Below are 12,293 nucleotides of genomic sequence, written 5' to 3' on the forward strand. Positions count from 1 at the left end.
GAGGTTTGTTTGTTCGTTTGTTTGTTTCAAAGTTCCCTTGAGAGGTTCTGATATCGAGAACCACTTGGAAAGAAAGACTCTCAAAGGCATGTGGTAAAATATTCAGAGAAGAAAACAATAGACATCTGATCCTTTAAAACCACATACCTGACTGGGGACTCAAAAATATGGTTGTTTTTTGTTTCTTTTTGTCTTCATGTAAAAGCACTGCCTAAAAAATGAAATAGACTGGTTTACAAAAACTGAAGGTAAAAGCAACAGACACAGCCTCAAACCATATCCAAGAGGAGCTGAGGTTAGGCACGTGGGTGGCAGAAGTTTGCACGTTAGTCGGAGACTGACATGTATGCAGGAGCCATTCAGCAAGTCCCTACTACCAGTGCCCAACAAGCCTTACCACACAGTACATGGGGTATACAGAAGGAGTGAGCACCACAGGCCAGCCAGCAGGGCCCAGCGCACAGCTGCAAGCACTCCAGAAGACTCAGGGGAGAACAGGAAGAGGGTTTAGGCTGGCTTTTACCTGAGCAACTGGTCTCAAAGGGCTAGGTGAAGAATATGCAGACACATAATCTGACTTACACAAACCTACAGAAAGAAAGGAACACTTTTCGTTCCTACTTTAAATGGAAAGCAACAGACTTGTTCTCAAATGCTTTAAGAAAGATTTCTCTGATGGAATTCCACACAGTCCACGGAAGGAATTATAGGGAAGGGCAATCTGGGGACAGAAAGATCCAATTTATTTTAATTACCACCAAGTAGCCATTTGCCACACTCTAGCCCCGGGAGTCCTTCTGCTCTCATGTGCTCCCTATTGACATTAGTTGTAAATGCTGCATAGGAAGTTCCCAGGTTTCTAGAGCAGGGCTTTTTCTTAAGGTTGCTAACCCTTAATGTTAGCCAGATGTCCTGCTGGGCTACCACTCTTACACTTGTGTGTATGCATGTTTGTGCACATTCATATGTGTGATGGGTGGGCATGTGTCTGTAGAGGCCAGACATCAGCCTCGGAGCTCATTGCTTGGGAGCAATCCATTTTGTTTTGGGGAGCAGGGTCTCTCACTGGGCCTTTTTTAGTCAGGCTAAGCTAGCTGGTTAGGGAGCCCCAAGGATCTGCCTATCTCTGTCCCCCCTATCCCCACAGCACCAGGATTAAAGGTATCCACTACAAATGTCGGGCTTTCCATGTGCATGCTTGGATAGAACTCCGGTCCTTGTGCAAGCACCTTACTAATTGAGCTATCTCTTTAGGCCATGCTCTAACAATTTTAAGATATATTGATCAGTAACTTAAAGCTTCTTACTAGACAATGGAATGTACCTGAAAAGTGGTATAGGACGACTATGTTGGAGGAGGAGGAGGGAGAAAAGAGGAAGAAGGGGAGGAGGAGGAGGGGACTTACAAAGATCTGCTTCATGCTGTTTGTAAACACAAACCTGAATTTTTCTCAAATATAGTGTATAAGAATAATTTAGACGAAGCTAAGTTAATTGTATCTGTATTGTCTAGTTTCAACTGTTTTAAGATGCCTACTTTTTTAGCTAAATGAGATCATCTTTAACTATACTTACTTTGACCCTGAGTAACATGCTAACTGAATAGTAACATAGTCCATTATTTTATTTTCTTTAAACTGCGACTCCTTCTTATAAAGGAAAATCAAGGCAAATGTTGGGGTTAAGTCCCGAGCTCCTTAGAAGAACAAGGAGCTGTGGGAGCCTACCAAAGCCATATTATCCATAAATACTAACGCATATTTAAAATAAATGAAAATGTTAAAATAAATTCTCTCTATAAAGCTCCTTAAAAAATAAATAAGGACAAGCATGTAATCCTAGGATGCAGGAGGCAGGGGGATTCTGAATTTGAAGCCAGCTCAGGCTACATATCAAATTCTAGGCTGGCTTTGACTACAATAGTGAGTTTCTGCCTCAAAACAAACAAACAAACAAACAAAAAAAAATGGGTAAGGGGGGGGGGAAGAATAGGAGATCTAAAACTTTCAGTCTTAAGAATCTAGACAAATCTGCCTGACAGACTCAATATAATAAAATGGAAGAGTGTATCAGTGCTCCCAGCACAGGGGTCTTTAAAGGGAAGAACTACAGAGATGCCCTCACTAACACCCTCAGCAAATGAGCAGTGACAATTACTCTCTAGTGTTCCTTGTCTATGATTACCCAGTTTCACCCAGGCTTATGTTACAAATCAGTACAGTATATACATTATTTTGAAGACTGTAACTTACACAGGTTAAAGGTACTCAGACTCTTAACAATCCATTAAAAAGGTCCATCCTGGACATTTAACCTATTCATATCCAGCAACATAAGGGTTAATATTCCCGGTTAATTTGTCTTTCTGCTCAAAAGAAAGCACACTATGTTGCTCAGGCTGGTCTCACTGTCCCTGGCTAAGATGCCCTTCCTGCTTCAGCCTCTTAAGTAGCTTTGACTATATATGTGAACCACTGCATCCAGAAGATGTATGGCTGACTCTGAATGGTGGGCTAAGGGCTAAAACCCTAGTTTGAATACTGTCACTATCCTTTGATTCTCTTTTCTACTCACCTGCTTAGAGTAGATGAATGAAAACATGCTCATTTGTACATGGCAGTATCAGTATCTTGAGATTCCCTTGGCTACCACCTCACCTGGGTCTAGGCAGCGCTTTGATGATCAGATTGACACAGTAAGCAGCACGCCTCTCCTTGTGACTTGTTTACTTGCTACTGAGGCTGTTTATACAGACTGGAGATGAGCAGACTGTCATTTCATTGATAATCTTAGGCTTACATAAGACTAAACCCAGGAATAAGTCTTACAGAGGATGAGTATTTAAGGTGTGAAGGGGGTGTGTGTCGCTTCCTTACAAAATCTTCTCCGAGTAAATACATTCCTTAAAAAACAAATACAAAATGTAAAAACCTCTAAAGCTTTACCACCCCTCGGACATGAACATCAAGGTTTCTGGAGAGGTTATCTGTACCTGGAGAGCCTTTGAACTGTGGGCATTCTTTTTTAATGTGTCCTTCTCTTCCACAAATGAAACACCGTTTTTCTCTTAAGTCCCTGTCATCCTGTCTCTTCCACTTTTCTGCTGGTGTCCTGAGAACCTTTTCCCGTCCCAGGTCGACAGCTGCCCTCGCTGGCTTTGCTTTTGAAGCTGCACACTGTGTGGGCTTATCTTCTTTTGTTGACACTTCCTTTTCTGTGCACTTGTTCTGAATTTCTCTGTCTTCTTTGCTTCGTTTTTCTTTGCTCTCAGAGTATCTTTGGTTTGGGGTATCGTCCTGGTCTCGCCGTCGCCTCACTCTATTGAAGATAAAATACTAATAATAGGAAAAGCATCAACAAAAACTTAACAAAATATCGAGACATGTCCAAATGTAGAGATAACCAGGGCCAGTGTGAAAAGGAAATCTAGACTCTGCCAGTCTGGCTCCTCTTTTAAGGTTGCTGTCCTTCAGCGTGGACAGGGGTTGGGTAACAGGGGGCCACTCAGAAACCCAAACTCACAGCCGTCCAACCCTTATAGAAAATGTATGCTGTATGCATAATCCCCCACTCTCTCCCACAGGCACACTGCACTGTGCTGGGGATAACAAGAAACCCAAGTCTGTATATTTTCAATCTATTGCACTAATTTCCTAACAACCTACTCTGGAGTTGGCCGAAATTGCAAATGTGAAAGTCTTGACACAGAGCTATCACCAGTGCTTCAAGCCAGTGTTTATTGGTGAGACTCCTGACCTTAATGCCTGCTTTGATACCTGTGTGATGAAACTCAATCAGGCACACAGTGGGGTGCTGATCAGCCTTTCTGATGAATTTGCTTTTTAAGACTTGAATATCACAAAAAAAAAAGTTAATAATGGTTTTAAGGAGGTTCAGCTTCAAGAATGTCAGAGTCCCTTTTTACTTTGTTTTCTAATTTATATGCATATGCACATATACATGTAAATGTCCATGGAGACCCTGGAATGAGCTCCAGGTGGTTGTGAGCCACCAAATGCAGGTGCTAGGAATGGAACCTGGGTCCTGTGCATGAGCACTAAGTGCTCTTAATTACTGAGCCAGCTCTTCAGCCCCACTGGTTTCTTTTTTGAGATAATGTCACATGTAGTCAGGCTAGCTTCATATTCCCTTTGTAGCTGAGGCTGGCCTTGAACCCATGATTCCCTTGCTTCAGCCTCTCAGTACAGAAAGTAACAGTAAACAGCGCCATACTTAGTCCGGCTGATCACTAAGTATTCCTTCAAGTCTGAACTGTGATCTACTTTGTTTAAGTGAGTTTTGAAATGAGAATAGCACTGTTTAGTTAAAAGCAATGCCAGGGTCAGCCAGGACAACAATGACCCAAGCAGACCAGAAAAGTATCCCCAAGCCTCTCAATAACATCATCAGGAGGAAGCCAGGTGCCCAGCAACTGTCCTCCTGAGAGTAATCACTAAGGATTAAACTGATTTAACACTATATGCCACACCCCAAACTAGGAAGAAGGCCTGGTCTGGAAGACAGTCACCTTCATAGGAGCCAGCCCTCCGGCATCTGCACCCCAGCCACAGATAGCTCACTTTATTTTCATTTTAAAAAAAGAACTTGTTTATCTGAAAGCTGCTTGATTCCACAGGCTCATTTTCCCTGTAGAAGTAGACCCACATTTAGAAACCAGTTCAAGAAATAAAGACAAGCCCCCCTTCGGAGCATGTGCTTACTTTCTCCTCATGGGACAGTCCTTCATGAAGTGTCCGATTTTTCCACAAATTCGGCAGCACCTGTCATTTGGAGCCAGCTCTCCCTCAGTTAGGACATCTGGATCAAAAAAGTATGCCTACAAGAACAAAGCTGAATAAAAGGAACTGCAAACAAGACCACAACACACCACACAACCAGCGTGGGAACAAGTTGGTATTTTAATATTTGTATCACTCATCCCAAACAAGACCTTAACACCAATGAGAGGCACAGCTGATACAGACTGACCTAAGCCCTGTTTCTTTATTCCCTCAAGCTGGAGGACACTGGCAAGTAACACATAAAATTGGTTTCAACATAACAGGAGAAGCTGAGGCCAATTGAGGGTGTCAGGAAACAAAATGGCTAAACTGCAGTGAACTGAAAAACATGATATACGCTGTACAAATTCTATATTCAAGCAAATAAGGAGCTACATGCTAGTATTGTGTGTGGCTTCATAAGGAAAAGCAACAGAAGGGGTGCCTCAGCATCTGCTGCGGGAGTCTGTGGGATGCTGCATCCCACCTGCACACCTATTGAAGAAAGGACTCATCTTAACTGTGCAGGCCAAGGAGCTCTTGAACAAGCATGAGAAGCACCACTGCAAATGTCCAGAGCAATATCTTAAAATGTGCATCTTAATTGCTTTCTGACATGTTTAACAAAAACTCACCAGTTTTGAGGGGTAGTCCTTTGGAAGTCCTTTGACTGGAATTCCAAATACTCTTCTTCCATTGATAAAAGCTTTCATTATAAAATTTGTCACTATAAAGAAAACAGTAAGAATTCAATCACATGAATTAAGAGAACATGAGATTGCACCAAATTTACAAGTAAGAGTAACTTACTTTTCCTCGATAATCCAGCACCAAGATTATGATTTAAATCAAAGGGATCTGAGTAAAGAAAATTAAAGAGACAAATAAGATAATAAATCAGGAAATGCCACCATTCATTCCATAACCTAGGTACACATAACAAGACAAAAGTGTATTTACTTTGCTTATTAGTAAGAGTTACACACAGCTGAGCAACAGACAAACCTACATAAAAGGCAAGATCTCCCAAAGGCATTACTCAGAAAAGAGCACTATTGTCATCTTGAAAAGATCGTCATATTGACAATCTTTATAAAGTTTTTCATATTATACAGGTTGGCTACTTCTGGAAAAATATTGAGGAAGACTCATTAACCAGATGACTTAATGATATCCATGTTGTGCTTGCAACAGAAGTCACAAATAGATAAATCAGGAGTGGAAGTGCATGTCATGCCTCTAATCTCAGCACATGGGAGGCAGAAGCAGGAAGACTAGAAATTGGAAGCTGGCCTGGGCTATATAATCGAATTCCAGGGCAATCTGAGCTACAGAGTGACGCTGTGATGGTAAATATTGACTATCAACAGCCAAGGAGACAGTTGAGTGTGTAAAGTGCTTGCTTGTTGCACACTTGTTAAGACTTCAGGTTGAATCCTAAGAACCATGAAGAGCTAGATGCAGTGGAAGGACCTACAGAAGGAAGCAGGTGTAACAGATGTGGCTGTAAGTGAGTCATCTCTATTGAGCACTGCTTCTAAACCCAAGTATTATTTTGCAGATGACAACATAATATGCATGGGACTATTGATTTGGTCATCATATGAAGATAGATATAATTTTCTTCCTCAGACAGTACTGAAAAAGGCAAAGGGAAAAACCAGGATGCCTCTATTTAGAGCCCTCCAAGGGCATGTAATGGACTGCATACATCTAGCAACACAGAAGAAGACAGTGAGTAAAGCAGGCACCACGATTCAGCCCAGGCTGAGCACTGCATCCAACTACCCATGATAAGGAAGTACTCATAAAATTTACACAACATCTAGATACCAGCAATGGTAAGAACAAGGGTCCTATGGATCAAGAGGATATTTCCTCAGCCCCTTCCTAGCTCTTCTTACAGCATTTAACCTTCATTTTGTCTTCTTAAACATTAAATTTCTACCACGTAGAAACAAATAACTATAAATATCAGTGGTTCCAATGGACCCTTGAATTCCATAGGGAGACCTGATTCAACTGCCTTAGCCTCCCAGGAGGCACAGGTCTGGGCACCATGCCCAGCTAGAAAAGGCCTTCCCTGCTTTGATCAACACTGACAAATCATCACAGGAGAATCCTTTTCTCAACAGTAAGGAAAAGTCTTAAAAATTCTTTTCTAGTGGCATTCTCCAATCTTCAGTAAAGTTTTATTGTAGTTTGAGTTTAAAATAATTTTAAACTTTTTATAAAAAAACCTTGAAAATACATAAAAATATCACACATCAAAATTAACTACATCCAAAGTTTATACAACTCAATGAATTTCTAACCATGCAGAATAGGTGTTTGAATCAGGAGCTGTGGAACTTCACATTAAAGTTTACACATTTAGTATGAAATGTTTTATGCCCTTACCCATGAACAAAGAGAAAAAAATTATAACAGAGTAAGAACTAGAAAACAGTTCTCTTTAGGTTTTAAACATCCCACTTTCTTGAAGCTGTCTCCTCTCTGCTGTGGTCCTATTATCCCGTGGAAATTTATCTTGCTCAATGAAGACTTTGGACCCATGCAAGGCTCTACCCAGAACCTGTAGAGTGGTGTGGCCAAAGCAGGGCTGCTACACTCACACTACAGGGAGCAGTGCAGTGACTGCCACACAAGAGATTTGTTGGGGAAAGAGCCAGGAGCCACAGTTTACACTCACTGTTCAAGTTAAAAGGCTCTGATGCACACTAACTGGACTTTATTCATACCTTCAATAACAATGTATTTTGAGGTCCACTGTTTCTTAAAAGTCGTAAGCAGACTTTTTCTTCTGATGCTGATTACGTGTTCTTTAAAGTCAAACTCCTCTGTGTAGAAGCGCAGAAGTCCCAACCACAGCTGTCCAACAGATTCTGTATTTTTTCCATATTCTGGCCAATAAGTGGGCTACAGACAGAAGGGAACAAGAGATGTCACTTTATCATAAAGTGTTAACAGTATTACCTTAACAGTTAACAGCACCTCAGGAGTTGGCTTATATACATAAAACGTCATTGTTTAAGTTTTATTCCAAGTTTTAAAAAAAGCATTTATATGAGTCATTTCATCTCTACTCTAAGACTTGAAGGTAGAGACAGTTCAGAATTTGCAATGATATATCTCAGAATATGATGGCGGAGCAATCTGTAGAAAGTGAAGAGCTCCAGTGAAGTCGGTACACATCTGCACAAAGTCTTTGGAGGAACCACACAACAAAAGCATGTTCCCTTGGGATAGTGACTAACTACTAAGAACTAGTTGACAGGGATGAAACCCTGGGTAAAGTGCCTGTAAATGCCCCCAGATTAAAAAGAAGACACTTGTGAATGCCAGTATTCATGGTCACAGTAGACAACTTTACATCATGACCATCTTCAGCACAGAACAGGACAACTTTTAGCCAAAGTTTAGGAAAATCTTTATTCTTAAAATACGCACCAGTTCATTTATTTGATCGAAAAAGTAAATATTCCAGCCATCAACAAGTATTTCTGGCTTCTTTTCACCTTTGTATATCTGAAATTAATTTTAAAAGTATTATTATAGAGTAAAAATTAACATGTTGATTCAAAAGCATCTAGGAAAAGTTAAAGATTTAACTGCAGAACTATAGCATGTTAGCAGAGGCAGATGCTCAGGCGCAGTCCAGTTCTGCAGAGGACACAGTCTCCTGCGGCCTACCTCCTGAAGCACAGGGATGACAGGTGGAGACCTTTGCTGAAGAAAATATAGCACCATAAGAGTGTACGCATAAGATGACAAGCTGCCTCTGGACGCATCTCCGATGTCACACATCTAGAGGGAGGAGAGACAACACTCTGAAGACCATTTCTACTCATCTTGCAGTCACCCTATTACCACTACCTGACTGCGGAACTAATACAATAATGACATTTTCCAAAATGAAAATATGTCAACAAAAGCAACCAACCTAACCTAAATCAAACTGAACTTGAGAAAGTAGTGGACTCTTAATCACAGCAGAGTATCATGAAAAATTAAAAAATACCATGGTCATACATGGTGGTGTACACCTGTAATCCCAGCATTTGGAGGCAGAGGCAGGAGGATCTCTGTGAGTTTGAGGCCAGCCTGGTCTACACAGCAAGTTCCAAGCTATTCCACTGCGTGTGCAGGGTGGTAATGTCACATTTATGTCTTCAAAAAGGTTTGCAAATGAAGAACAATTTCCAGATAAGTCACCAGCAGCAGTGCACTCACCTTTGTGAACACTTTCATGGTGTAGCACAGGTATTTCACTCTGGGGTCAATGGCTGAGTACGCAGAAAGCAGCCTTGTGTTATGAAGAGCCTATTGAAAAGAAAAGTGTGCCATGAAACTTTCACTTATGTGGAACCATGTGACCTGGAAAGGTTTGTACTGCAATATGGTTTAGATTTCTTTTTTTTTTCTTTCTGAAATAAACTAGGTTAATCTAAGAGATAATGACAAATATATGTAATTTTTTATTTCATTAACAAATCATTAACAAACTGGAAAAAGGCCATTAAAATAAAGAAGTGCACTACTTAGGTGTGGTGACATAGGTCTGTTATCCTAGCACTTGGGAGAGATGGGAGGCAGAAGAAAGGAATTAAGGTCACTCTCAGGGTGAGAGGTCCTGTCTCAAAAACCAGACAGTGAAATGAAATAAAATAAAATAAGCAGTTTCCTTCAGGTAGATGTAAAACTCTCCCCCTTTCGCTGTGGCTTCATTTGTGTAAAATGCTCTCAGGTCCCACTGGGCCTCGAAACAGCCAAGTAAGAGGCCAAAAAGAAGGGATGTAGCACACAGATCAAATTACAGCCAGGTTCAAGGCAGGCAGATAAGCCTGCTGCTGACTTTACCTGAAGTGAGAAAGGTGCATACACAATCCCTCTCTTTTACATGTACCCATACACACACACACACACACACTCTCTCTCTCTCTCTCTCTCTTTTTTCTCTCTCTCTATCACTTAAACTGCAGAGCTTCGTATTTATTTCCCAACTTACTGACTTGAAATGAACGGGGGATGGAATGGTAGGCAAATATACTACCAGAAAGCTACATTCTTAGCCCACATGGGTAAAAATAGCTACTGAATTCTCTATACCCCCTGCCCCAGAACACTACAAGGCACACACCAACCACTAGAGAATTCTCAAAGTAAGTAAAACATGGACAAAGAGCTGCTTAGTCTGGGGCTAAAACTGAGCAACCAAAAAGACAGGGTAAAAAAGATGAAATGAATGTCTCCTTTCACTTATTTACTTATTTTTAAAGAGATACTCATTCCTCTTTATCTCCCTAAGAAAATGCCTGAAACACCAGGCATGGTAGGATCTTAGCACTTGTTTGTGGGGCAGAGCCAAGGAAGAGCAGAACCTCAAGGTCACCATGAACTGCACACCAAGTTCATGGCTAACCTTGAAGTATGAAATCTTGCCTTAACCCACACTCCCACCCCAAAAGCAAAAAAGATTGGGTAGGAGGAGGATTGGAAGGAAGCATGCAAACAGAGGGGGAAAAAAAGCATTCAAGAAGTCAAAATGGGAGATTCACAACATGGCAAGTGAGAGGCCAGATTGGGCAAGGCTCCTCATTAAGACTCTAAAAAAAGGATGGAAGAAAGATGGGCTGCCCAACCCTAGGAAATCTTACCAGTGTGTTATACAGGCTGATGTCTACCTCTAGACCACTTCTTAGATGGAAGAACTTCACGATGGGCACCTTTGCTGTTGTGATAGGCAGGATGTTCCTTAGCCCTGTGAGGGAAGAAGATGCATGCATAAACACAACAGATTGGGAGAGATGGTTCTCATGCTAATCCTCCATGACAAACAAAACCTAACTTTGGTTGTCTCATTGTATTCATTACAACTAATCAAAGAATCCTGTTAATAAGTAACTAGGAAGACACCTTGCAAACACACCAATATTTGAATCACAGGAACCAAAAAGTCCACTGTCACACTCCACAAACCAGCTGGCTAATGAAAATGTGAAAGTGTGTGAGCAAGGGGGCTGTTTCAACAGATGAACCACTGGGGCTTGCACACGGGTTCCACTACTTTTCACATCTGATTAATGGCCTATGGAGCTATGGTCTCGATGCTTGACACAGTAGTCGCCACAGAGCTAGAAGCAATGGAGGAAAAAGAAAGACTTGGGAGGAAGGAAAATGTGTTATAAGAAACAGGAGAAAAACAGAATTATTCCTTGAGGACAAAGAAGCCAATGAGTTGGCATAAGTACTAGAGAATCATGTACCAGAGAGTTGACCCATGCTTCTGGCCAACAGTAGGCCAAAGGGACAAAGATAAAAGCAGGGTGGTTGGCTACTCCTGAAGAACACCTGGGCTTAAATGAAGGAACGCACACTTTCTATATATGAATGGGAATAAGGTGCTCTCCATTCCTGTGGTCCTACATTGACGAGGCCTCACAGAGGACCCTTCACAACCAGACTTCATCTTACACAAGGGGAACAGAGACCTCAGGCAGAGACCTCAGATGTCACTCAGAAACATGCAGGCAGTAAGCTGTGGAGCTGGGTTTCAGATGGAAGCCTGAGCACCTTCCCCTTCACTGGCCTGAGCATATGTCAGGCTAGCAGTCATCTGCCTATTTGCTGATTCCACAGTTGCCAGTGCTGAAGTCTAGACAAGAGTTAGAGTAAGAGCAGGTAAAGGAAGCAAAAGGGAAATGTAAAACAAGCAAACAAATAAGCAAGCAAAACAGGACACAAAACCAGTGGGAAGTCTAGAACCTCCACAACTTGCTACACTCCTTTCTCATTAGGGAATCTGTCGTTGCAGGTATAATTTGACACTCACAAGCCTGTTCTTGAAGACCTATCCCTTGCATGTCACCCTGGTTCTACTTCATAATTCCAAAGGATTCTGTTTCTACCCATTGCAATAAAGAGAGAGACACAGGCCTTTTCACTTTTCTGCTGTCCTTAAAAAAAAACCAACACTGCTAATTACATAGTAGGCATTCAATACCATATGTAGCTGGAGAGATTGCTTCTAAAGGCATTAGGTTTTAAGTGGAGCCCTGTAGCTGCTATTAAATTCTTTTTTGTGTGTGATCTATATTCCATTTCTATTATATAATTCTCTATATAAATGACTACACAGAGTCATTTCTGTTCTAAAAACAACCAGTGAACATAGTTTGTCCTTATGAAATATACATTGATGATGCCAAGGAAAGGAACAGTATGTCTCAACTCAAGTGATCCAGAAAGAGAACCAGAGCAAGCAAGAGTGAGTTACAGTAAATGTCAAAGTCCACCTTAGTACTAAAAGCTAAACACTATCAACTCTAGGAACTTCAGCTTCTTTACATAACCTGGGAATCCACACAAAACTTTTCTTTAGAGATGGACTCTCACTTGAGGAAAACAGCTTCTCAACATGCAACGGAACTTGCACCATTGTGTGTGCAAATAAATGTGTCTACAAGAAAGGGGGTCATGTTGTTCACCTTTACACTTTGTTCTCAAACAAAA

At 41.3% G+C, this 12,293-nt stretch overlaps 1 protein-coding gene across 5 annotated transcripts in view; it reads right to left on the reverse strand.

The window, feature by feature from the left end:
- The window catches only part of Tut7 (terminal uridylyl transferase 7), a 56,215-nt gene that overhangs the window by 8,195 nt on the left and 35,727 nt on the right, over positions 1-12,293 (reverse strand). For 3 of the 5 annotated variants that reach the window (XM_055629162.1, XM_055629161.1, XM_055629160.1), the window contains exons 18-28: positions 10,439-10,542; positions 9,015-9,104; positions 8,475-8,588; positions 8,232-8,309; positions 7,523-7,700; positions 5,592-5,639; positions 5,417-5,508; positions 4,722-4,837; positions 2,993-3,318; positions 524-588; positions 148-211 (exon numbers count right to left, since the gene is read on the reverse strand). In XM_055629162.1, the coding sequence (XP_055485137.1) occupies positions 148-211; positions 524-588; positions 2,993-3,318; positions 4,722-4,837; positions 5,417-5,508; positions 5,592-5,639; positions 7,523-7,700; positions 8,232-8,309; positions 8,475-8,588; positions 9,015-9,104; positions 10,439-10,542 (1,275 nt within the window). The remainder of the gene's footprint in view (positions 1-147; positions 212-523; positions 589-2,992; positions 3,319-4,721; positions 4,838-5,416; positions 5,509-5,591; positions 5,640-7,522; positions 7,701-8,231; positions 8,310-8,474; positions 8,589-9,014; positions 9,105-10,438; positions 10,543-12,293) is intronic. The other 2 variants (XM_055629164.1, XM_055629163.1) reach the window with 2 other exon arrangements.

The sequence above is a fragment of the Psammomys obesus genome, unplaced genomic scaffold (assembly GCF_907164565.1).
Source record: "Psammomys obesus unplaced genomic scaffold, mPsaObe1.curated_primary_1811, whole genome shotgun sequence".
Taxonomy (NCBI): Eukaryota; Metazoa; Chordata; class Mammalia; order Rodentia; family Muridae; genus Psammomys; species Psammomys obesus.